The sequence below is a fragment of the Macaca fascicularis genome, chromosome 4 (assembly GCF_037993035.2).
Source record: "Macaca fascicularis isolate 582-1 chromosome 4, T2T-MFA8v1.1".
In the NCBI taxonomy this organism is placed as follows: Eukaryota; Metazoa; Chordata; class Mammalia; order Primates; family Cercopithecidae; genus Macaca; species Macaca fascicularis.
Window position 1 is genome coordinate 66,744,319 of NC_088378.1, and position 27,620 is coordinate 66,771,938.

The 27,620-nt window shown below is 42.4% G+C and overlaps 1 protein-coding gene across 1 annotated transcript in view; it reads left to right on the forward strand.

The window, feature by feature from the left end:
- TULP4 (TUB like protein 4) overlaps positions 1-27,620 on the forward strand; it is a 289,770-nt gene that overhangs the window by 183,654 nt on the left and 78,496 nt on the right. The window contains exons 3-4 of the mRNA XM_045391322.2: positions 1,080-1,208; positions 19,661-19,822. Coding sequence (XP_045247257.2) covers positions 1,080-1,208; positions 19,661-19,822 — 291 coding nt within the window. The remainder of the gene's footprint in view (positions 1-1,079; positions 1,209-19,660; positions 19,823-27,620) is intronic.

The window sequence follows — 27,620 nt, forward strand, 5'->3', positions numbered from 1 at the left end:
CTGGGAGTAGACAAAGGTTCAAATCTTTTTTTATTCATAGCAGGAGTACTCTTGCTGGTTAATAATAGCTCTCATTTTATTGATGTATGTCAGTATCTAGCTGCGTGTCTGGAGGTTCTGACTTCCCAGCTGTAACTTACCTGAGAACAGCAGGTGTGTTTCATAGCTACCAACTCAGTATTAGTCACATAGCATGAACGTAAAAAATGTGTGCTGAATGTCTCAGAATTAATTCGTGATCACCAGGATGGGCCAGTCAGGAACAGCCTCAGGGAACATTCTCCAGGGTGAGCCCTGCCGTGTTGCTTTTGTGGCTCATGGTGTCCGGGAACCATTCCGTAACCCTCAGTCTCTTGCTACTTTTACTGGGCTCTGTGAGGCCACCCTCAGACTCCTCCGGCACTCATCTATTCTCAAAAGCCACCTAGCAGAGCTGCTACCTTTTTAGATAAGTGATCAGAATTTTTCAAATTATAAAACAAAGTTCTTAGAAATTTTGAAACTTATAATTTCTTCCTATTTCCTCTGGTGATAAATCCTAAACAACTTAGATTTTTCAAATATGTATTTTTTCCCAAATTAACCACATTCAAATGCTAAACTATTTAGAAATAAGGTAGACCAAAAAAGACACTGAAAATTTTGCTTCAGGAGGAAAATGAACCTAAATAGTACTCACCCTTTCCTCTTTCCATACTAAATAAATAATACCCTGATTCAAATCCATAGTAAATGTTGTTAAAATAGTTTCCCTACAGCACAGGACCAGCAGGTGAAGGATCATCTGTGAGAGGCAGGTGATGGGTGCGGACGGGCCCCAGGTCCCCTCTTTGTTTTTGTAGTAGTGGGCATGTTCGCGCTGCCTCTCATTGTTAGGAAGCTGTGTCAGTGGGGCTGATTCCCTGTGGACTCTCGTGTGAACTCTGGCTGTTCCCTCCGCTGATCCCCGCATTCGCCCCCAGTCTTCTCCCTTTACTGACTGCATTCTAATTAGTTTTTCAAGTTTCATCACGTCACAGAAATAATCCTGGCCCACAGATTCATTTCCTGTGGTAAATGTCTTCTTGGTGGTTTTCTAGGTTGTGCTGGTGAGGTGGAATGAGCCCTACCAGAAACTGGCCACGTGTGATGCGGATGGAGGCATATTCGTGTGGATTCAGTACGAGGGCAGGTGGTCTGTGGAGCTGGTCAACGACCGCGGGGCGCAGGTGAGTGGCAGGCGCAGCTCTGCCAGTGAAAGGCTGCGGGGTAGAGAATGCCCAGACAGGCATTCCAGAGCAAGCGCGTTAGCACCACACAGCAGCCCGTGCTCCAGAGCTGGGGGAAGAGAAATCAATCAAATTAGAATCCTGTGGCCGGGCGCAGTGGCTCACGCTGTGATCCTAGCACTTTGGGAGGCCGAGGCAGGTGGATCACGAGGTCAGGAGATCGAGACCATCCTGGCGAACACGGTGAAACCCCATCTCTACTAAAAATATAAAAAATTAGCCGGGTGTGGTGGCGGGCGCCTGTAGTCCCAGTTATTCAGGAGGCTGAGCTTGCAGTGAGCCGTGTGCGCCACTGCACTCTAGCCTGGGTGACAGCGTGAGACTCCGTCTCAAAAAAAAAAAAAATCCTGCTTTTCATTTCTTTTACATGTGTCACTGATAAAAAGAGAGTGCAGGATCATGCCTCGTTTTCAGCCGTGCTGCTGTTGTGAGAACTCTCCAACTTTTAAGCTTTAATTAGATCTGTGAAATCATTTTTTACCCTTCAGTGTTACAATTCTGTATTAAATTTGGGGCCTCTGGCATATCACTGTTTTGCCCCCTTTGAAAGGTATCTTCCCTGTGTTGTCATTTCATCAGTCTCATGGAGAGCTTCACGTGACTTCTCACAACCTGCTCAACAAGGGAAGGGGGCTACAATCTCTTCTGCAGGTTTCAATCAGCACAGCCACCTGTTGTCATCTTCCAGCTCTTCCTTTCTGATACAATTTGCCTCTGCTCTCAGGAAATAGTTGTACCCAGGACACCTGCTGAGCTGCGCTGTTTCTAGTTCTCCCATAGATTGTTCTGGTTTATGGGACAGCTTCATGGTGCACTTTTTGTATGGGTTTAAGGACACAAGTTTGAGCAGGCAGCTCCCATCCTGGGGATTGTACAAAACTGTGACTTAAGAACCGGAGTCCTCAGGGGGTGTCAATTAATAATTAATGAGAGGTTTCTTGGACTGTTTTAACTCTCAGAATGATTTCCCTGTGGCTGCCTTTCTATACACTTCTAAGTTCTAAGGTACTTGGATTCTCATCGTTCCCTCTCCCACCTGTTGCTTAAATAAGCTGTGAGCTTCCCAAGCTGCAGATCGGTCAAGTGACATAAAATTACAGTGAATGAAGATAGTATTGTCGGCGGCTCACGGAAGACCCTGTGTGAAAGCAGCATTCTTTTTTTCTGAGTTGATTTGGTGGAGTCAATGTAATAATATTGACTGACTGACAAGGCCTTACCAGTTTCCTTCAGGCCTCCTTACAGTGAGAAAAGGAAGAGGCAGAGCGTCCTCTGTGACCATTAACTGGCCTTCTTGAAGGAGAGCCACAGATGTGGACATCTTCATGTGGGTGGACATGTGATCAAGAGCACGAGCTCCGGAATCAGACAATGTCAGCCATGAATCTCACCCCATGACTTGTATGGGAGATACTTCCCTGTGTCTCAGTTTTCTTATTTGTAATGTAGGGGCTATAATGTGCCTGCCTCAGGATCATGGAGGATTACATAAGACTGTGTATGAAAAGTGCCTATGGCACTGCCTGCATCTTATCACAGTACCACCTTATCTAGCACAGAACTGCCCTGCCCTGAAGCAGTAGCCATAGGTCATCACCAAAATGAGTTTCAGGCCTTGAGGTAGCAGCTTTTCATGGTTTTCTGTGAAATGGATGCCTCTCCGAGTTGGCCTGTAAAGGTTCTGAAATGCTGTCATTCTTCCATTAACCAAAGCATGGGATTCTTTTCCCTAGAAAGGCCCAGTGATGAGGTGAGACATATCCTCAAATTTAGGGTGACCAGAGGACTTGAAATCACTGCTCAGAGGAAGAAATGGAAGGGGATCAAGGATAAACGCCAAATGAGGGAGAAGGATAAACGCCAGATGAGTGCTTGGCTTTTTTATGTGTTATATCTTTCAGTTTCCAGGAACCCTGTTCTGAAAATATTGTTATTCTCAGTTAATAGAAGAGAAGAATCCAGGTCAGGAGTTCAGTAACTTGTCCAAGGAAGTTCATGGGTGGTAAGCCAGAATTCAAACCCTAGTTTGTTTGAGGCTGTAATTCCTCACCACATTATCATGCTCCCAAACAAGAAAGGATTTTCTCTTTTGTCGGAAATGCGTGTATTCGTAGTGTAGTTACATGCTGCATAATGACGTTTCAGTTAACACAGACTGCATATACAATGGTGATCTCATAAGGTTATAATGGAGCTGAAAAATTTCTCTCACCTAGTGACATTACAGCACGACACATTCCTCATGTGTTTGTGGCGTTACTGGTGTGAACAAACCTACTGTGATGCCAGTTGTATAAAAGTGTAGCACATTTTTATACAAGCATATGGAGTCCAAAAGTCCGTAATGCTTGATAATAACAAATGACTATGTTACTGGTATTTACTGTACTTTTTATTATTTTAGAGTGTGCTTCTACTTTTTTTTTTTTTTTTTTTTTTTTTTGAGACAGAGTCTCGCTCTGTCACCCAGGCTGGAGTGCAGGGGCACTGTCTCGGCTCACTGCAAGCTCCGCCTCCCGGGTTCACACCATTCTCCTGCCTCAGCCTCCCAAGTAGCTGAGACTACAGGCGCCCGCCACCACTCCTGGCTAATTTTTTTTGTATTTTTTTTAGCAGAGACGGGGTTTCACCATGTTAGCCAGGATGGTCTGGATCTCCTGCCTGACCTCGTGATCCACCCGCCTCAGCCTCCCAAAGTGCTGGGATTACAGGCGTGAGCCACCATGCCTGGCCGCTTCTACTTATTTGAAAAAAAGAAAGTTAGCAGTCTCAGGCAGGCCCTTCAGGAGGTATTCCTGAAGAAGGCATTGTTATAGGAGATGACAGCTCCATGGATATGTTATTGCCCTTTGTGTTAGGGTTCTCTAGAGGGTGGAACTAATAGGATAGATGTCTATATGAAAGGGAGTTTATTAGGGAGAATTGACTCACATGATCATGAGGTGAAGTCCCACGATAGGCCGTCTGCAGGTTGAGGGGCAAGGAAGCCAGTGGTGGATCAGTCTGAGTCCCAAAATCTCAAAAGTAGGGAAGTTGACAGTGCAGCCTTCAGTCTGTGGCCGAAGGCCTAAGAGCCCCTGGCAAATCACTGGCCTAAGCCCAAGAGTCCAAAAGCTGAGTAACTTGGAGTCTGATGTTCAAGGGCAGGAGGCATCAGCATGGGAGAGAGATGAAGGCTGGAAGACTCTGCAAGTCATTCTTCCATCTTCTCCTGCCTGCTTTATTCTAGCTGTGCTGGCAGCTGATTAGATGGTATCCAACAGATTGAGGGTGGGTCTGCCTCTCCCAGCTCACTGACTCAAATGTTGTTAATATCCTTTGGGAACACCCTCTCAAACACAGCCAGGAACAATACTTTGCATTCTTCAGTCCAGTCAAGTTTGACACTTAATATTAACCATCACACCCCTGAAGACCTTCCAGTGGGACAAGGTGTGGAGGTGGAATCATCCTGACCCAGTGTAGGCCTAGGCTAATGTGTTTGTGTCTTAGTTTTTAGCAAAAACATTTAAAAAGAAAAAAAATATTCATAGAAAAAGCTTACAGAATAAGGATATAAAGAAAAAATATTTTGGTATAGCTATATAATATGTTTGTGTTTTAAGTGTTATTACAAAAGGATCAAAAAAAGTATCAAACTTTTTGAAAAATTGAAAAGTTTAAAAAGTAAAACAGTTACAATAAGCTAAGGTTAATTTATTATTGAGGAAAGAACCATTTTTTAAATAAAATGAGTGCAGCCTAAGTATCCAGTGTTGATAAAGTCTGCAGAGCATACAAGGTAATGTCCTAGGCCTTCAGTCACTCTCCACTCACTCTCTGGCTCACCCAGAGCAACTTCCAGTCCTGCAAGCTCCATTCATGGTAAGTGCCCTTTATAGGTGAACCATTTTTTATCTTTTATACTGTATTTTTACTGTATGTTGTCTATGTTTAGATAGCTTTAGTCACATGAGTACTTGCCATGGTATTACAGTTGCCATGTGTACAGGTTTAGTCACGTGTACAGGTTTGGAGCCTAGGAGCAATAGGCTGTCCCACACAGCCTAGGTGTGGAGCAGGCTCTACCATCCAGGTTTGAGTAAGTGCACCCTGTGGTGATCACACAAGGGACTTGCCTAATGACATACTTCTTAGAATGTATCCCCATTGTTAATCGACATGACTGTATACCACAAGGAGCTCAGGCTTCATTACCATTAAAAGGCCCACCCCACCAGCCAAGCAGTGCCACCAGCACATGGATTCTCCTAGCAGGAGCCTCTGTGAGCAGGGGCCCTCTGTCATCTCCATAGCAGCTGTGAGGTCACCACCACCCGGCACTTCCCTTGTGTTTCTTTCCATTGAGAGTTTGGAGCAGATATTAGAAACAAGAAAGGGAGGATGAGTTTAGCCCTGGAGGCAAATGAGCTTCCCTGGGCCACAGAACGTCTGGAAGCACCCAGAATCTCACAAATGCCTGCCTACCAGGTTCGACTAAAGTAATTACTGTATGTTGTGATCTCAGTTAGAGTTTTGTTTACTTTTGCCGTTTGGAACTCAGATTTTTCAAATCTTAGAATCCGTTGAACAACCGTCATCATTAAACACTGGCATTTTGGGGGAGGCTTGGCTGCCTTTAATCGTCTTGGAGTCAGATCTTATCCAACTAAAAGGACACCACACACTTGTGACGTTGGATCACTGGTCAAGGTAGTGGTGGCTTTGTGCACCTGGAAAAGTTCTGTGGCTTAGAAGAGGAGTGTCCTTGAAACCAGCTCAGAGAAAAAGACTACTTTTTAGAAGAAATGACAGATTATCTTCATTATATAGCATGACTTTCATTGTCACAAAGAAATCATACATTTGGCAAAAGCTAAGAGATGCTTTAACAGTTTCTTTTTCAGGAAATTATTAAGAGTCCTTTATTTCAGAAATGAGTTTGGAACAGTACACGCATTATTTTACAGTATTAGTCACCAGGGGCGGCTGTACCAGGCACACACACTCTGAGACAGTCTGATGAAAAGCTGCCTGGGTCAATGGCATGGTCAGCCTGCTGCTCAGCTTCAATTAATCCCTGCCTGAGAACTCTCTTTAGTAAAGCAAGAGCATTGCAACCTTCTGCAGTTGAAAAACAACCACAAGAACTGGAGTTTCTGCCGTTTTGTTTTGTTTTGTTTTAGAGACAGGGTCTCTCTGTCACCCAGGCTGGAGTGCAGTGGCGTGATCTCGGCTCGCTGCAACCTCCGTCTCCCGGGTTCAAGCAATTCTTGTGCTTCAGTCTCCTGAGTAGCTGGGATTAGAGGCATGCACCGCCACACCCGGCTAATTTTTTGTACCTAAAAGAGAGGTACTAAACCCTGTCTCTTCTAAAATAGAGACAGGGTTTCACCATGTTGCCCAGGCTGTTCTTGAACTCCTGGGCTCAGGAGATCCACCCACCTTGGCCTCCCAAAGTGCTGGGATTACAGCTATGAGCCGCCACTTTTTTTCTTTTCTTTTTTGTTTTTTGTTTTTTTAAGTAATTTAATACTTGGTTTTCTCTGGTTTTGTTTTTCCAGTCATGATATATTCTTATCACTTTATGTTGACCTAATAAACCCAAATTTGGCCAAGTGGCTAGTTGGGAGACTGAGTCAGGAGGATCTCTTGTGACCAGAGTTCAAGATCAGCCTGGACAATATAGCAAGACCTCATCTCAACAAAAATAATTTTAAAATTAGCTTGGTATGGTAGCACCACCCTGTAGTCCCAGGTACTCAGAAGGCAGCAGCAGGAGGATGGCTTGAGCCCAGCCATTTAAGGCTGCAGCGAACTCTGATTGTGCGACTGCGCTCCAGCCTGGCAACAAAGCAAGACCAAGTCTCTAGACAAATAAATAGAAACCCAGTTAGTCCATGTGAACGTCCTCTATTACCAGTTTTTTTGTGTGATGTCAAATTGCTGGTATGTCTAAGAAGCTTCTTTTTACTGGCTATGTGTTTTGGCCATTGATGAAGGAGATTTCCCAAAATAGTTTTTTCTTTTAGTACAAATCTTTTTTAAGATACATAGTTAAAATGCATATAAGTAAATAGCATTATCTTTGCAAAATGAAAGAACTTTTAAATTTTATTCCGGAATGCAATGCATTGTTTCTGAAAAACGTCGTTTTATGTTAATGAGAAAAACCAGACAGTATAATTGGTTGGAACATAAAGTCAGTGAATCCAAGGTTCTGAGTTTATCTGAGGAAACAACTTTTTTCAGTAATCTGAGACCAGCTATTCAAGAGCTATCTCACAAATCATGCCATTGTCATGATACAGACATTGCTGATCACACTGTCATGCACGTCCGTGTGAAGAGACCACCAAACAGGCTTTGTGTGAGCAATAAAGCTTTTTAATCACCTGGGTGCAGGCGGGCTGAGTCGGAAGAGAGAGTCAGCAAAGGGAGATAAGGGTAGCGCCGTTTTATAGGATTTGGGTAGGTAAAGGAAAATTACAGCCAAAGGGATGTTTTCTCTGGTGGGCAGGAGTCGGGGTCACAAGGTGCTCAGTGGGGGAGCTTTTTGAGCCAGGATGAGCCAGGAAAAGGACTTTCACAAGGTAATGTCATCACTTAAGGCAAGGACCGGTCATTTTCACTTCTTTTGTGGTGGAATGTCATCAGTTAAGGCAGGTGTAGGACATTTTCACTTATTTTGTGATTATTCAGTTACTTCAGGCCATCTGGGTGTATACGTGCAAGTCACAGGGGATGCGATGGCTTGGCTTGGGCTCAGAGGCCTGACACACACAACATAAACCCATAAACCCTGCTTAAAAAACAGCCAGAAGTTCATGTTTTTTTGGTGTTTGTTCACTTATTTTCTCATTACCTGAAATGTCATATATCCATTAATACCATAGATTTTTTTAAAAGCTAAATGTTTGTAACTATAAGCAACAGTGAAGATTATTGATAGCATTTGTTTTGTTAGAAAAGATTAAAAAGAAACACCATGTAGGACAAACTGAAAAACCAAGGTGGTAGAAAATAGGAACAACATAACACTAATTAGAATAAATGTAAATAGATTAAATTTACCAATTAAAAGATAAAGCTTAGCAGATTATATTTGTAAAAATCTAGATAACAGTATATACTGTTTAGAGCCACACCTCAGACTTAAGGACATAAACAAATTTAAAGGATGAGAAAGATATATCTTGCAAATACCAAGAAAAAAAATAAAGTTGATGTAATTGTATATTAGTATCAGATAAAGTAGATTTGAAGACAGAAAGCATTATTTGGTAAGCTGTAGTTTACCAAGCATATATTTTTAATATGTATACACTTATTAATAGCATCACAATAAATGAAGGAAACTAATAGAACTGAAAGGAAAATAAATCCATTGACATACTCAGACATTTTAATGACAGTCAGCAAAGATGCAGACGATCTGAGCAACACAATTAACAAGCTTGACCTAAAGGACATTTATAGGTTCTTAATTCACCAATTGGAGAACATACATTTTTCTCAAACACGGAAGGGTTAAAAAATTGATATTCTAGGACAGGATTCTGCAAACCTTTTCTGTGACGGGTCAGATAGTAAATATTTTAGGTTTTGTGGACCAGGAGCCAAAATTGAGGATATTATATAGGTATCATATAACAAGAGGAAAATCAGATTTCCAAAATATTTTTATTGACAAAATTTAAAATTTGATTTATGAACACTGAAATTGGAATTTTATGTAATTTCAAATAACAAAATCTCATTCTTTTGATTTTTTCTTCTGAACCACTTAAAACCATTCTCAGTTTGTGGGCCATACAAAAGTAGGTGACAGGTCAGATTTGGCTCACAGGCCATAGCTTGCCGATCCTGTTCTAGGACATAAATAAAAAACAGATTTCCAGTGTCATGTTTTATGATTATAGACCATGATCTCTGAACACGGTGCAACTGGGTTAGAAGTTAATAATGAAAAGATAACAGATCCCTGTTTTTGTTTTTTGTCTTGTGACCGAGTTTCACTCTCGTTGCCCAGGCTGGAGTGCAATGGCGCTCACTGCAACCTCTGCCTCCCGGGTTCAAGCGATTCTCCTGTCCCAGTCTCATGAGTAGCTGGGATTACAGGAGCCCGCCACTACACCTGGCTAATTTTTGGTATTTTTAGTAGAGACAGGGTTTCACCATGTTGGCTGGGCCAGCCTCGAACTCCTGACCTCAGGTGATCCACCTGCCACAGCCTCCCAAAGTGCTGGGACTACAGGCGTGAGCCACCGCGCCCGGCCTGTTTAGACATTTTTAAATATGTTGTTAAATAGCTCATGATTTAAAGAATATATTTAATAGACATTTATAAAATCCTAGATATAAATTATAATGAAAACATTATGCTGACAAAAAGAGTCAAACTCTGTAAAATATTTGAAGAGATTTATTCTGAGCCATTTATGAGTGACCATGGCCCGTGACACAGTCCTCAGGAAGTCCTGAGAACATGTGCCCAAGGTGGTCGGGCCACAGTTTGGTTTCATACACTTTGGAGAGGCTTGAGACATCAATCAAATACATTTAAGAAATACATTACTTTGGTCCAGAAAGGCAGAATAACTCAAAGGGGGTCCGGGAGGTTCCAGGCTATGGTGAATTTAAGTATTTTCTGGTTGACAATTGGTTGAGTTTGTCTGAAGACCCGGGATTGATAGGAAGGTAATACTCAGGTTAAAATAAAGATTGTGCAGCCCAAAGTTATTTTCAAGTCTTTTTGTGGATGTCGTTAGAGACAGTAGGATGACAAATGTTTCCTATTCAGATTTTAGGTAGTCTCTTTAGAATTGGGAGGGGTCTGGAAGAAAAAGATCTAGCGACATTAGTAGAGATTCTTTACCGATGCAAACTTTTCCCCACAAGAAACAGCTTTGCAGGGCCATTTCAAAATATGGCAAAGAAGCCTGTTTTGGGGTAAAATATTTTGATTTTCTTCTTTGTCTTGTAATGTTATGCCAGAGTCAGGCTGGAAAGTAAATCGTGATATATAGGGTTAAATAAAACCCAGCCTGTCTGATGACAATTTATGATTTGTAGGGCATGCCTCCCAAGACCCCTGAGATAGGAATTTGGACAAGGTAAAAAAAAAAAAAAAAAAATCAAGAGTTTTTTCCTTAATTATATACCAGAATTTGTGAGATATGCTTAAAGTGGTGCTGTGAGATAAATGTGTATCCTTAATTACTTATATTAGCAATAAAACTGTGATCATTGGTCAGATAGGTATTTATCTTAAAACATTATTAATTGAACAGGAGAGTAAATCCAATGAAAGAAAAAGTAAGAAGTAATAAAAATGAAAGTGAAAATTAGTACTATAGAGAAAAAATGATAAGGTAGAGATCAACAAATCCAAAAATTTGTTCTTTGGAAACAAATCAACAAAATAGACAAATTGCTTGCAAAACTGATCAAGAGAAGAAAAGAGAACACAGAAATAATTTCATGAATGAAAAGTTGGGCATAGCTATAAATAGAGATTACAAGGTAACCAAACGTAATTATAAGATGCATAGGTAGTTCAATGGGGGAAAGATAATCTGTTCAACAAATGGTGCTTAAACAACTGAATTATCTGTGTTTTTTAAAAAGAAAACCTTGATTCTCACCTCACACCCTGCGTAAAAATTAACTCCAGATGAATCATAGACAGAAGTGATACGGCTCCAGTGAGTGGAGGAACACCAGGGTTCTTAGTCCTCAAGCCAGTTTAGATAAAACGACCCGGACACATGTGGAGTGGTTTTAAGGAGTGGAGAGTTTAATAGACAAGAAGGAAGAGACTCCCCCATACAGAGATAGAGGGAGAGGAGGCTCCAAAGCTGAAAGAGGAGGTCCCCAAGTGCACTGGATACCAGCCAGGTCTATATGCAGAGGCTGGAGGAGGTGTCTGATTTGTATAGGGCTCAGGGGATTGATTTGACCAGGCATGTCATTCAAGTAGCCCAGGGAAAACGCTGACCCTCCCACCCTAGCCTTTTAATATGCAAATGCAGGGCGCCAAGAATGTTCTACTGGGGATACGTGAGGACAGCCATGTTGCCAGGAACACCTGGGACAAGGGCAAGAAGACCGCAGGAATTGCCATGTTGGGTGGACCCAGTTTCTAATGGCCTTCATTTGCATATCAAAGATTGCCAGCCTGGCTTTAAGAAATTTACAGGCTCAGGCCTGTAATCCCAGCTCTCAGGGAGGCAGAGGCGGGAGGATAGCTTGAGCCTAGGAGTTCGAGACCTGCCTGGGCAACATAGCAAGACCCCATTCTCCACAAAAATGTTTAGAAATAAAGAACAACTTCCCAGGACCCCTTTTCCTCTCTGCCTAAAATAATTTTTCAATAATTCCTACAACATAAGTGTAAAAGCTAAACTTCTAGAAGTCTTTGCAGCCTGGGGCTAAACTAAGATTTCTTGAATTGGATACAGAAAGCATGATCCATAAAAGAAAAAACTTGATATTGGACTTAATTGAAATGTAATGATACGAAGTCACAATTAGGAAAAATAAGATTTGGTGTTCTATTACACAGTAGAGCAAGTATAGCAAATAACAGAGCATATTTCAAGATTGCTAGAAGAGAAAATTTTGAGTATTGTTACCACAAAGAAATGATAAATGTTTTTTGTTTTTGGTTTTTTTTTTTTAGGCAGAGTCTCGCTCTGTCACCCAGGCTGGAGTGCAGTGACTTGATCTCGGGCTCACTGCAAGCTCTGCCTCCCGGGTTCACGCCATTCTCCTGCCTCAGCCTCCCGAGTATCTGGGACTACAGGCGCCTGCCACCATGCCCAGCTAATTTTTTTTTTTTTTTTTTTTGTATTTTTAGTAGAGACGGGGTTTCACTGTGTTAGCCAGGATGGTCTCCATCTCTTGACTTCGTGATCCACCTGCCTCAGCCTCCCAAAGTGCTGGGATTGCAGGCGTGAGCCACTGGGCCCGGCCGAAATGATAAATGTTTAATGGGATATGGTATTAACTCTGATTTGATCATTATACTGTGTGTTCATGCATTATACTATGTATACATATATATACTTGTCATACATATATACATTTATTATGGGCCAGTTATAAATTAATTCTTTTGAATTTAAACAACTTCTCTTTGGAAGATACCATTTAAAAAATGAAAAGGCGAGGCCGGGTGCCGTGGCTCACGCCTGTAATCCCAGCACTTTGGGAGGCCGAGACGGGCGGATCACAAGGTCAGGAGATCGAGACCACGGTGAAACCCCGTCTCTACTAAAAATACAAAAAAAAAATTAGCCGGGCGCGGTTGTGGGCGCCTGTAGTCCCAGCTACTCGGGAGGCTGAGGCAGGAGAATGGCGTGAACCCGGGAGGCGGAGCTTGCAGTGAGCCGAGATCGCGCCACTGCACTCCAGCCTGGGCGACAGAGCCAGACTCCGTCTCAAAAAAAAAAAAAAAGAAAAGGCGGGCCGGGCGCGGTGGCTCAAGCCTGTAATCCCAGCACTTTGGGAGGCTGAGACGGGCGGATCACGAGGTCAGGAGATCGAGACTATCCTGGCTAACATGGTGAAACCCTGTCTCTACTAAAAAATACAAAAAAATAGCGGCGCGAAGTGGCGGGTGCCTGTAGTCCCCGCTACTCGGGAGGCTGAGGCAGGAGAATGGCGTAAACCCGGGAGGCAGAGCTTGCAGTGAGCCGAGATTGTGCCACTGCGCTCCAGCTTGGGGGACAGAGAAAGACTCCGTCTCAAAAAAAAAAAAAAGAAAATGAAAAGGCAAACCAAAGACCGGGAGAAAATATTTGAAATACACATATCTGATAAAGGATTATATCTAGAATTTATAGAGAAATTTTATGGCAGAAGGTGAAAACTGGTATTTACTATATATATTTTAAATATATTTGCCTGCATTCGTGTAGTCATCCCTTGATATCCATAGGGGATTGGTTCCAGGACTTCCCACAGATACCAAAATTCACGGATGCTCATGTATATGGTATAATATTTGTATATAATCCTTGTACATCATCTTGTATACTTTATTTATTTATTTGTTTTGAGATGGCATCTCACTCTGTATTGGAGAGCAATGGCTTGATACTGGCTCTGCCTCCCAGATTCAAGCAATTCTCCCGACTCAGCCTCCTGAGTAGCTGGGACTACAGATGCACATTACTATGCCCGGCTAGTTTTTGCATTTTGAGTAGTGATGGGCTTTCATCACGTTGGTCAGGCTGGTCTCGAACTCCTGACCTCAAGTGATCCTCCTGCCTTGGTCTCCCAAAGTGCTGGGATTACAGGTGTGAGCCACTGCGCCCAGCCCATCTTGTATACTTTAAATCATCTCTAGGTTACTTGTAATACCTAATACAATGTAAATGCTAAATAAATAGTTGTTATATTATTTAGGGATAATGACAAGGGGGAAAAAGCGTACATGTTCGATACAAATGTAATATTTTCCAATTATTTTTTATTCAAAGTTGGTTGAATTCATGGATACAGAATCCATGGATACAGATGGCAAACTGTATATGGAAAGGGATTTGAACAGATATACCCCAAAAGATGTGTAGATGATCAATCAACACATGAAATGATGCCCAACATATTAGTCATTATGGAAATGCAAGTTAGAAAGACAATGTCATACACCTACTAGAGTAGTTAAAATTAAAATGACTGACAACAGGCCTGCCCTGGTGGCTGACGCCTGTAATCTGAGCACTTTGGGAAGCTGAGGCGGGCGCATCACCTGAGGTCGGGAGTTCAAGATCAGCCTGACCAACATGGAGAAACCTCATCTCTACTAAAAATACAAAATTAGCCAGGTTTGGTAGCAGGCGCCTGTAATCCCAGCTACTTGGGAGACTGAGGCAGGAGAATTGCTTGAACCGGGGAAGAGGAGGTTGCGGTGAGCCAAGATTGTGCCATTGCACTCTAGCCTGGACAAGAAGAGCAAAAAACTGTCTCAAAAAAAAAAAAAAAAAGCAGATGCAAGTGTAAAATGACATAACCACTTTGGTTTTTTGAGACAGTGTCTCACTTTGTCGCCCAGGCTGAAGTGCAGTGGTGCGATCTTGGCTCTCTGCAACCTCCACCTCCCAGGTTCAAGCGATTCTCCTATCTTAGCCTTCTGAGTAGCTAGGATTACAGGCACTGACATAACCACTTTGGAAAACGGTTTCGTAATTTCTTATACAGTTAAACATACATTTACCATATGGCCCAACAGTTCCACTCCTAGGTATTTACTCAATGAAATGAAATCATGTGTCACAAAAAGCCTTGCACATGAATGTTCATAGTAATTTTATAATAACTAAATGCTGGAAACAACCCAGCTGTCTAGCAATTTGTTTTAACTTTGTAGTTCAGGGGTACATGTGCAGATTTGTTATATAGGTACACTTGTGTCATGGGGGTTTGTTGTACAGGTATTTTGTCACCCAGGTGTTAAGCCTTTAGTTATTTTTCCTGATCCCCTCCCTCTTTTCTACCCTTCATCTTCCACCCTCTGATAGGCCCCAGTATATGTTGTTCCCCTCAATGTGTCCGTGTGTTTTTGTCATTGTTAAGTGAGAACATGCTGTATTTGATTTTCTGTTCCTGTGTTAGTTTGCTAAACATAATGGCCTCCAGCTCCATCCGTGTTCCTGCAAAGCACATGATCTCGTTCTTTTTTTTTTTTTTTTTTTGAGGCAGAGTCTTGCTCTGTCACCAGGCTAGAGCACAGTGGCACGATCTTGGCTCGCTATAACCTCCATCTCCGTCCCGGAGTCAAGTGATTCTCTTGCCTCAGCCTCCCGAGTAGCTGGAATTACAGGCATGTGCCACCATGCCCAGCTAATCTTTGTATTTTTAGTACAGACAGGGTTTCACCATGTTGGCCAGGATGCTCTTGATCTCCTGACCTCGTGATCTGCCTACCTTGGCCTCCCAAAGTGCTGGGATTACAGGCATGAGCCACCACGCCTAGCCTAATTTCATTCTTTTTTATGGCTGCATAGTATTCCATGGTGTATATGTACCACATTTTCTTTATCCAGTCTACTATTGATGGGCATTTAGGTTGATTCAATGTCTTTCTGTCATAAATAGTGCTGCAGTGAACATACATGTGCATGTGTCTTTATGACAGAACGATTTATAGTCCTTTGGGTATATACCCCGTAATGGGATTGCTGGATTGAATAGTAGTTCTGTTTTTAGGTCTTTGAGGAATCACTACACTGTTTTCCACAATGGGTGAACTAATTTACAACCTAACCAATAGTGTGTAAGTGTTCCTTTTTCTCTGCATCCTCTCCAGCATCTGTTATTTTTTGACTTTTTATTTTATTTTATTATTACTTTTTTTTTCTTTTTTGAGATGGAGCCTTGCTCTGTCACCAGGCTAGAGTGCAGTGGCACAGTCTCAGCTCACTACAACCTCCACCTTCCAGGTTCAAGCGGCTCTCCTGCCTCAGCCTCCCAAGTAGCTGGGACTACAGGCACGTGCCACCACATCCAGTTAATTTTTGTATTTTTAGTAGAGACGGGGCTTCACCATGTTAGCCAGGATGGTCTCATCCCTTAACCTTATGATCTGCTTGCCTTGGCCTCCCAAAATGCTAGGATTTACAGGTGTGAACCACCTTGCCCAGCCCTATTTTTTGACTTTTTAATCATAGCCATTCCAACTGATGTGAGATGATATCTCATTGTGGTTTTGATTGCATTTCTTTAATCAGTGATGTTGAGCCTTAAATAAATATGCTTGTTGGCTGCATGTATGTCTTCTTTTGAAAACTGTCAGTTCATATTTTTTGCCCACTTTTTAGGAGTTGTTTTCTTATAAATTTGTTTATCCTTATAGATGCTTTATATTAGACCTTTGTCAGATGCATACTTTGTGAAATTTTTCTCCTATTCTGTAGGTTATCTTTTTACTTTATTGATAGTTTCTTTTGCTGTTCTGAAGCTCTTTAGTTCAACTAGATCTTACTTGTCAATTTTTGCTTTTGTTGCGATTGCTTTTGGTATCTTCATCACGAAGTCTTTGCCTGTTCCTATGTCCAGAATGATATTGCCTAGATTGTCTTCCAGGGTTTTTATAGTTAAGTCTTTAATCTTGAGTTGATTTTTATATATTGTATAAGAAAGGGATCCAGTTTCAATATTCTGCATATGGCTACCCAGTTATCCCAGCACCATTTATTGAATAGGGAGTCCTTTCCCCATTGTTTGTTTTTGTCACCTTTGTCAAAGATCAGATGGTTGTAAATGTACAGCCTTATTTCTGGGTTCTCTGTTCTGTTCCATTGGTCTATGTGTCTGTTTTTGTACCAGTACCATGCTGTTTTGGTTACTGTAGCCCTGTAGTATAGTTTGAGGTCAGGTAGCATGATGCCTCCAGCTTTATTCTTTTTGCTTAGGACTGCCTTGACTCTTTGGGCTCTTTTTTGGTTCCGTATGAATTTTAAAATGTTCTGTGAGGAATGTCTTTGGTAGTTTGATAGAAATAGCATTAAATCTATAAACTGTTTTGGGTAGTATGGCCCTTTTAGTGATATTGATTCTTCCTATCCATGAGCATGGAGTGTGTTTCCATTTGTTTGTGTCATCTCTGATTTCTTTGAGTAGTGTTTTGTAGTTCTCCTTGTAGAGATTCTTCACCTCGCTGGTTAGCTGTATTCCTAGGCGTTTCATTCTTTTTGTGGCAGTTGCGAATACGAGTTTGTTCCTGGTTTGGCTGTTGGTGGTGTATAGGAATGCTAGTGATTTTTGTGTGTTGATTTTGTATCCTGAGACTTTGCTGAGTAGCAATTTGGATAGACAAATTGTGGTATATTCGTACAGTGGAATAATATGTATAAAAAGGAATGAACTACTGACACACATAATTCAGATGACTCTCAACATCTTTATGCTGAGTAAAAGTATTTAGACACAGAAGGTCCTATTCATGTAAAATTCTAGAATGAACAACAGTTACAGAAATCAGATCACTGCCTAGGACTAGGGTTGGGGATTGACTCCTGGGGCGAGGGGGGACTTTACTGCATGTAAATTATACCTTAATAAAGTTATTTTTAAAAGGAAAATATTAACAACTACTTGCCAACAGTTTTGAAAACTTACGTGAAATGGACAAATTCCTTTTCAAAATTATCAGAACTTTTTTTTTTTTTTTTTAAGATGGAGTCTCTCTCTGTTGCCAGGCTGGAGTGCAGTGGCATGATCTCGGCTCACTGCAGCCTCCACCTCCTGGGTTCCAGCGATTCTCCTGCCTCAGCCTCCCAAGTAGCTGGGACTACAGGTGCGCACCACCATCTCCAGCTAATTTTTGTATTTTTGGTAGAGACGGGGTTTCACCATGTTGGCCAGATGGTCTCGATCTCTTGACCTCGTGATCCAGCTGCCTCGACCTGTCAAAGTGCTGGAATTACAGGCATGAACCACCGCGCCCAGCCCTAAAATTATCAGAACTGACTCAAGAAGTAAAAAGGTTGAAAGTTTAGACTAGGCGCAGTGCCTCACGCCTGTAATTCCAGCACTTTGGGAGGCAGAGGCAGACAGATCACTTGAGATCAGGAGTTGGAGACCAGCCTGGCCAACATGGCAAAACCCCATCTCTACTAAAAATACAAAAATTAGCTGGGTGTGGTGGTGCGTGCCTGTAATCCCAGCTACTCAGAAGGCTGAGGCAAGAGAATCGCTTGGACCCAGGAGGTGGAGGTTGCACTGAGCCAAGATTGTGTCACTGCATTTCAGACTGGCAACAGAACAAAACACTGTCTCAAAAGAAAACGTGAAAGTTTAGTACTAGGACTATTAAATTGAAGAAGTGGTTAATAATCTCCCCATTACAAAAATACCTAGCCAGATGATTTGGCAGGCTTGTCTACTAAACTTTGAAGCAACAAATCATCTCAGTTTATACAAATTCTTCCAGGCATTGGAAAAAGAGAGACTACTTCAGCTCATCCTGAGAGAGGTAACATAACCCTGCTACATCCAGAGACGCACTACCAAAACAAAATCACAGGTCTACTAATGAATGCAGATGCAGAAAATCTAAAGACACTAGCAAATCAGTTTCAGCTGTGCATAAAAAGACAATACTTTACCTCTAAATTGGACTCTGGTAGGTATGCAAGCATAGGATGATGTGTAAAAATCCATACAAACAAATTACCACAGTAGATTAATAGAGGGAAAAATGTGGTCATTTGAATAGATGTAATAAATGCATTTGATAAACTTAACACCCAAGTATAAATAATGTTTTTCAGTTAGATTTTTTTTTTTTCTTCATTCTGATTGAGGGGGTATTGTTAGCAAGACCAAGGGGGAATATAATCAGAAACTTAGAGCTTTACTATTTTGGTACGGGGTCAACAGACACTGATGGAGAATCTATTACTAACCATAAGTGAGAGGCAGTGTAACAGTGGTTGAAAGGAAGGACCCTGTAGCCAGCTTTTCCTGGGATTTTTCCTGTTTCTGTCTCTTGCCTCCTCTGTTGACTGAGTCTTCTCCATAGATGAGAACAATAATACCTTCCATAGGCTGTTGACTTAAGGCTTAATGAATTAATGTACATGAAACACATAGAACACTGTTGATGCACAGTATGCCCTGAAGTCAGTTTCATTCATTTTTCTTAAAAATATTTCTTTAGAGACAATACCTTACTCTGTCACCCAGGCTGGAGTATGGAGGCACAATGATAGCTCACTAAGGCCTCAACCTCCTAGGCTCAAGCAATCCTCCCACCTCAGCCTCCTGAGTAGCTAAGACCACAGGTGTGTGCCACCACTGCCGACTAATTATTTTGAGACAGAGTCTCGCTCTGTTGACCAGGCTGGAGTGCAATGTTGCGATCTTGGCTCACTGCAGCCTCTGCCTCCCAGGTTCAAGTGATTCTCTCACCTCTGCCTCCTGAGTAGCTGGGCCTACAGGCACGCACCATCACGCTTGCCTCATTTTTGTATTTTTAGTAGAGACGGGGTTTTACCATGTTGGCCAGGCTGGCTGGTCTCGAACTCCTGACCTCAAGTGATCTGCCTGCCTCGGCTTCCCAAAGTGCTGGGATTACAGGCATGAACACCACATCTGGCCCTGACTAATTCTTAAAATTTTTTGTAGAGGTAGGATCTCGCTATGTTGTCTAGGCTGGGCTCGAACTCCTGGCTTCAAATGATCCTCTCACTTTGGCTTCCCAGCATTCTGGGTTTACAGGCATGAGGCACTGTGGCTGGCTTCAATAGTTTTTTTTATAGCTTTCAAATAACATATGTTATGTTTTAAGGCCATCTCCATCTTAGCCAAAAGGCTAAGTTAATGACTATGTGTAGACTTTGATAAAAGTGTTTTCCTTTTCAGATTACAAATTGACCCTTTTCTTTGTGTGTGTCCCCAAGGTGAGTGATTTCACGTGGAGCCATGATGGAACTCAAGCACTTATTTCCTATCGAGATGGGTTTGTCCTGGTTGGTTCTGTCAGTGGACAAAGACACTGGTCATCCGAAATCAACTTGGAAAGTCAAATTACGTGTGGCATATGGACTCCTGATGATCAACAGGTAACACCTCTGAAATGTGGGTATGTGATGTTAAAACCATGGGCACTCGGAGGGAAGAAAGGGGCAGGAGAAGCGGAGCTGGTGCAAAAGCCTCTTTAAGAATCACAATGGAAAAGAACAATAAAACTGTCCAAGTAGGGCCGGGCGCAGTGGCTCACGCCTGTAATCCCAGCACTTTGGGAGGCCGTGGCTGGCGGATCACGAGGTCAGGAGATTGAGACCATCCTGGCTAATACGGTGAAACCCCGTCTCTACTAAAAATACAAAAAAATTAGCCGGGCATGGTGGCGGGCGCCTGTAGTCCCAGCTACTCGGGAGGCTGGGGCAGGAGAATGGCGTGAACCCGGGAGACAGATGTTGCAGTGAGCCGAGATCGCGCCACTGCACTCCAGCCTGGGCGACTGAGAGAGACTCTGTCTCAAAAAAAAAAAAAAAAAACTATTCAAGTAAAAATTAAAAGAAAAATTTTAAATGAACCATAAATTGGAGAAACAACATTTCCCACCAATATGGTAACATTAATTTAACGTTTTAATTATATAAAATGTGCATACACTTTTATTAATAAAATCTGCATAAATATACAGTTGATATTAGATATCAACTAAGTTGATACGAAGCTAAAATAATCAGGATAGGAAATGGGATGTGTGGTATATTCCTACATCGTAAGACAACAAAGAAGCCCATGCACATGCTAAAAAGAGCTGGAGGGAAGTGAATCAAAAGATTATAAGCAGTTATTTTATGCTAATGAGCCTCTGGTTCATTTTTTAAAAATCGAATTTCAAAATTTAATATGCCTGTTTGACTTTCATGAGAAAATAACATGTAAAAACAATACAATTCTATATTGATAATTCATTTTGGAGGCCGAGCATGTTGGCTCACGCCTGTAATCCCACCACTTTGGGAGGCCAAGGCGAGTTAATCACCTAAGGTCAGGAGTTCGAGACCAGGCTAACCAATATGGTGAATCCCTTCTCTACTAAAAAAAATTACAAAAATTAGCCAGGCATGGTGGCGGGCACCTGTAGTCCCAACTACTCAGAAGCTGAGACAGGAGAATTGCTTGAACCAGGAGGTAGAGGTTGAAGTGAGCTGCGATTGTGCCACTGCACTCCAGCCTGGACAACAGAACTAGACTCCATCTCAAAAATGAAATAAATGAAATGAAATGTAATGAAATGAAATGAAATTCGTTTTTAAAATATAAGGATTGACTAGTTAAAACCTTTGTAAATATAAAATTTGTGTTTTCCATGTACAGCAGAGTACATATAATGCCAGGATATTTTGTAGCAGAGATTTAAGTTTATTATTGGTTAAAAGAAACCAAGCAGTGTAATATGGAACCATAACTTTCATATTTGAGCCACTTTTTTTTAACTGAATTGCTTTCCTCTAGTCACTATATATTTAGTGTTTCCATTTTTCAAGTAAAAAGGCAAATATTTTTTCTCATCTCAAAATTGGTATTATGAGATTTATGAAAAGGTATTTTCAACTCCATGTTTCTTCCTTTGCTTTCCCCCAAAGACTTCCAATTATCCCTAGTATTTGTGTGTATTTATATGAAATGCTTAGATTCATTTATTACAAAGCTGCATTTTTATAGCTTTTTACTACCCCCAGAGTCTCCGAAGTGTGTTGCATTAAGTGACCTTGCCCAAGTGACCTTGCCTAAGGCACCTGATCTCTCCCATGTCGGTTTCTCCTGTGTGACAAGGACTATGTATTATTTCCTGCCTAATCCGCAGGGCTTTTGTAATGATCAAATGAAGGAACAGATGTGAAAGCCCTTAAAAATCCAGGAGTGGAAGTCTTGGCTTCACATTCTCTCCTCGCCTAGAGTGGTGGAACCCATGAGCCATCTGTGAGGTTCATCTCAGGGTCCTCTGATGAGTTGTGCCAGCCAGTGTCCCCAGCAGACTGCGCACATGTAGGACAGGCAGGGGGTCCACTGGGAATACAGCATTGAGAGAGACGTAGCTCTTGCCTTTGAGGTACAATTGGACCTGTCGAGGAGACAGACCTCTCCTTACACAGAATACTGCTGCCGTGGCTTGGCAACGTGTGGAGGAGGACTTCCCAGGAAGGGCTGGCTATGACTCCCAAGTTGAATCTGGGGTACGTTGTTCCAGGCAGCCTGAGCAGAGTTCCAGAATATTGACACCATGGTGTGCATGTACCACAGGGAGTGGTTTCCTGCTGCTCTGGAATGTGAAGGGGGACTCCTGGGGCTGGAGGAGTCGGTAGGACAGTGGCCATGGGAAGCATGGAGACCATGCTGACGTGTCTGGCCTTGACTGCGTAGACCTTGGTGTGAGGAAAGAGCTGATGTGGCAAGCAGCTGGGCCCTTGGCCCCAGCCTCTGTCCTGATGACTGCTTTTACAGGTGGGATTTTCTTCTAGGAAAGTGCCCCCACTGCCTTTAAATAAAAGGGTTGCAGCAGGGTGCTTGTTGTCTTGGCTAGTCAGGAGGCTGAGGTGGGAGGCTCACTTGAGCCCAGGAGTTCTCGAGACCAGCCTAGACAACATAGCGGGACCCCATCTCTTAAAAAAAAAAAAAAAATAATAATAATAATAAAAAAAGGGTTTGTAGGTCATTGAAGCAATAAGGACCCTGGGAAGAATTTACCACAGAGAAGGTGTGTATCAGGCACTCTGTCAGTCCTGTTTGAATTGGGACGTAGAGCAGGAATACTCCTCTTCCCGTCTCTGCCACTCATTCATATCTGTTGCTCGGTTTGATTTTATTAATGAAAAAATAGTACAAAGACAGGTTGTGCGCCAGCCTAATGGCTGTAATGTCAGGAGTTCGATGTGGAAAGCAGCACCTCTGCAGCTCAGGGGGCTCTGAACAGTGGACATGAAGGTAGAGCAGCAGGAAGCCGACTGAGTCTCTTCCTGCTTCCCCGAGAACTTTCTGCCTTTAATGTGAGTTAAAACAGCTTCCAGAAGTAAACCTCTTCCTCACATCTTGAGCTATTTTGGATTCTAGTGGAATTTTAGGCTACTTCCTGTCAACTTTAAAAAATATAAGCAGTACATGGCTGGGCGCGGTGGCTCACTCCTCTAATTCCAGCACTTTGGGAGGCCGAGGCGGGTGGATCACCTGAGGTCAGGAGTTCGAGACCAGCCTGACCAATATGGTGAAACCCCCGTCTCGACTAAAAATACAAAAATTAGCTGGGCGTGGTGGTGTGGGCCTGTATTGTGCACTGTGTTGCCAACTTTCTGTTATGAATGTGTTCAAATGTACAGAAAAGTTGAGAAAATAACCCTTCCTGAAACAAATTACCATATTTGCACTTTTTCCTCACCACTCCCCACTTTTTTGTAGTTCTTGTTTTTGAAAGTAAGTTGTAGACATCCTGGCACATCAGCCTTATATATTTCAACATATGCTTCCTGAGATAAAGCCTTTCACCTGCACAGGCACCCCTAAGAAATTAGCAATGACATTATCTGGTATCTAGGCTATCTTTGTATTTCCTGAATTGTTACAGGAATGTATTTCATAGTCTTTTTTGGTTTTTTGGAACCAGGATGCAGTTTAATTCACGTACAGCAGTTGGTTGTTCTGTCTCTTCAGTCTTTTAGTCTAGAACAGTTTCCTTTTTTTTAAATTGACTTTTTCATGAAGTCAGTGTGGCTACCTTATAGGCTGTCCCCACACTCTAGATTTGTCTGATTGTGGTTACTCATAGTATCATTTTCCTTCCAGCCCTTGTATTTCCTATAAACTGGAAGTTGAGTCTAGATTAGAGTAGGAGTAAACAATTTTGGTAAGAATACTTTAAAGGTAACATATTCTTTACTCTGAACCACACTAAAACTCTCATCCCAGTCTGAGGGTTGCTGAGTTTGATGGAACCTTTGTAAAAACAAAAGTTGCCAGGCACAGTGGCTCACGCCTGTAATCCCAACACTTTGGGAGGCCGAGGAGTGTGGATCATGAGGTCAGGAGATCTAGACCATCCTGGCTAACACGGTGAAACCCCGTCACAACTAAAAATACAAAAAAATTAGCCAGGCGTGGTGGCACGCGCCTGTAGTCCCAGCTACTCCGGAGTCTGAGGCGGAGAATTAGTTGAACCTGGGAGGCATTGCAGTGAGCCGAGATGGCGCCACTGCACTCCAGCCTGGGCAACAAGAGGGAAACTTTGTCTCAAAAAGAAGTTATTTTTCACAGTATGTTGTTAATGTCTGTTCAAAGGATGTGTTTTACTTCAGGGTAAAATTTGTCTTCCATTAAATTGCAAGAAGGGAATGTAATCCTACTTGGAATCTATTTAGTGGGTAAGGACTCTGTATTAGTTTGCTTGGGCTGCCATGACACAATATCACAGACTGGGCAGCTTCAACAACAGAAATGTATTTCTCACAGTTCTGGAGGCTGGAAGTCCAAGATCAAGGTGTTGGAAGGTCTGATTTCTCCTGAGTTCTGTCTCCTTGGCTTACAGACACCTGCCTTTTTATTGTGTTCTCACATGGACTTTTCTCTGTGCACCCACGTTTCCAGTGTCTCTTCCTCTTCCTGTAAGGATACCAGTCCTATTGGATTAGGGTCCCACCCATACTACCCCATTTAACTGTAATTACCTCTTTACAGGCTCCATCTCCAAAAATAGTCACATTGGGGGTTCAATACATTTGTTCAACAAAATTCAGCATATGAGTTTTGGAGCATGCAATTCAGTTCCTAATAGACTGATAGAAAATATTTTGGAGAACAGAAAAGTTACAGAAGAAATAGTGATATAAACTCAGCTTTAGAAACTTGGGATATATTTATAAATAGAACGGGTTTTATAGGGCTTGGGAGCAAACCAGAATGACACAAAGAGAAAATGTCAAATAAATGTAAGTATGACTGGGAAAAATATCTGGGTCCTAAGTTGATCCAGAGTAATGCTGCAGCAGTGAAGCTTTTGCAGTTCTGGAAACACCCAGCATCACAGCAGAGTGTGCCAGAGAGAATGTTTCATTGCCTCTGTGTTCTCCTTGTGTTTAGGAGAATACCTTGCCCCTTGATATGTGAAAGTTATTTGAGACGTTGACATTTTGAAATATTCTTCCAGCATGTTTTGGATCTTAGCTAACTGCCAATTCACTTGGAAAGCCTTTCAACTAGAGAATGCGGTGAGAACCTGAGCTGTGTTTCCATGAAAAAGGTAGACTTGCCAATGTGCCACCCAGCATTTCCAGGCTGAGTGTGGTCCTCCTAGGGTGGTGATCAGCTGATGTGACTGAGGCCACTGAGGATAGGTCAAAAGAAGAGCCCCAAACTTCAATTTGAGACTCCAGTTTGAATGTGGAAGAATTTTGTGGTAACTTCTGAATGAAAGTTACCACATACATAAAATGGCACGGGAAGAAAACCCTCTCCTTGTTCCTGCCCTTCCTGGGGGATCTCCAGGAAGCAGCCCCCAGGCATTGCTCTGCTGTGGGAGACAACGGGTTCTGCTAAGAACTCTTCCCAGACTGTGGCTTTGTCCCTGTGTCATCTCTGACACCCTATCTCCACAGAGCTCCTGCAGTGAGGCACATACATAATTTGGATGCGTGAACCATTTTTTAAATCATCTTAAGACAGTTCCAGGGCGTTAAAGCTTATGGAAGTTAGTGACACCCATTTCCCCCCACAGTCAGGGTAGCTCCCGTCCTGGGTCAAGCAAAGATGTGTATCCTTTGTGTGTCTTCCAGGCATTTGCAGCTTCCCTCCCCAGTCACTGGTTCCTATTTCTTACTTCAGGAGCCACAGAGCATGCTTCTCTCTGGGCTCTTGGCCTCAGATGCGATCTCCTTGGCAGCCTGGTGCTTCCGTCCTCTGCTTGGCTACCTTGGTTGGCATCTTCTAGACCCTGTCAACACATCCAGGCACATCCTTTCTAGCAATGCCTCTCCCAGCTGGATCTCACCTCCTCCTCCCATCCCTGTCATCTCCCTCCCTGGCTCTTACATGGCATGCCTTTCCAACTCGGTCCCCCTTCTGAGGTTCCAACCTCAGGCCTCTTCCCTTTTTCCTATCCTTTGGGTGATTTCTTCCACTGCCACAGCTGCATCAGCTCCCGTCTGTCCACTGCCGGCTCCCCACACCTGTCCCGCACTTGTCGCTCTTGTCCTTCACACTGCGATACCATCACTGTCACCACCACCACCATGCCTGCAGAGCAACTCCGGGTAGATGTAGACATTGCTCAAGTCCACTGTGGTCTGAACTTAGCATCCTCTCCACCCCGCCTCTTCTCCCTCTGGCCCCTCAGCTGCACTCCTCTCTTGCTCATCTTGTATGCCCTAAACTGGGAATTGCTCATCGTTTGTGTCCTAAACTGGGAATCATTTATGCCCTAAACTGGGACTCTTTTTTTTTTTCATTTTCTTTTTTTTTTTGTTTTTGAGATGGAGTCTTGCTCTGTTGCCCAGTGGCACGATCTCAGCCCACTGCAACCTCTGCCTCCCGGGTTCAAGTGATTATTGTGCCTCACCCTCCCAAGTAGCTGGGACTACACAGGCATGTGCCACCATGCCTGGCTCATTTTTGTATTTTTAGTAAAGATGAGATTTCACCATGTTGGCTAGGCCGGTCTCGAATTCCTGACCTCAAGTGATCCACCCGCCTCAGCCTCCTAAAGTGCTGGGACTACAGGTGTGAGCCACCATGCCTGGCCTGGACTCTCTTTTCTGTACCTACAACCTTCATTTAGTCACCAGGTCCTGTTGATTCCACTTCCTGTGTTTCTATCTGGGACTATTTATTTTTACTTAAAGTCTGTAGATGATTGTGCTCAAACCAGCTTAACTGAAAGTATTTAAGTTTTCACATAACTTGACCAGAATGTGTCACTTGAAGGGAGGTTAATGGTTCTCCTGAAATACAGGTACAGATATACTTCACTTTATATAGTGGATGAAAGAATGTAGGTAAAGTGAGTTTTTGAAAACATGATTATATTTTAACTACCCACCTACAGTATTCTCCCTATTTAAAGAATATTCTATAGAAATTGCCCTTGCTTAGAAGGTAGTTGTTTTTGAAATGAGAATTCTTCACCTAGTACATGTTTTTGCTAGCGATATCCAGGTTTTAGTTTTCTGGGAGTAGAGGTAATATTTCTTTATAAATACTAAAACTTTTTAAAAGGAGAGAGTCTTAAATCTGGTATTTTCTTAGACGCTCTTAAACCATGATTTCAAATAAAGTAGAAAGAGTTCAGGCTGATTAGTATTAAATAGTCACCGTGATAAAGCTTTTAGCTTTTCAGGTCTTGGCACATGCAGTACTAGTAGGTGGCATTTTCTTCTCTAGCCTCAGTGCTGATTGTATTTAGTTTTGTGTTTTTTAAACCTAGAAAGAGGGAAGGTTTATCCTTTTGTTTTGGGATGCAAAAGGTAGGTCCCAAATCCCTTCTCATCTGCTAAGGAGGTTTTGCACCCTGTGTGATCTGTTGTGTGCTAGTGTGATCATGTCCCTGAGGCCACTGTGTCTTCACGGCAGCTAAGCACTGTCAGGTCATTTGGGGAGAGAAGCAGTAACAGTCACTGAATGCCTGTGCACTTCTGGGACATCTGTGAGATGAAAGCTTTTTCATGTACATGTTTTGCAAGAAATATGACCTTTATTTGCTATTTGGAGTGGAGTGGAATCAGGACTTGAGTAGTTAGTGTAATAGGATTATTTAAAATAATATTTTAGTACAGAATTTTTAATTCATTTAGTTCAAATGGTTTAAAAATAAATTTTAGGTCAGGCCTAAAATCATGCTGTAATCTTAGCACTTTGGGAGGCCAG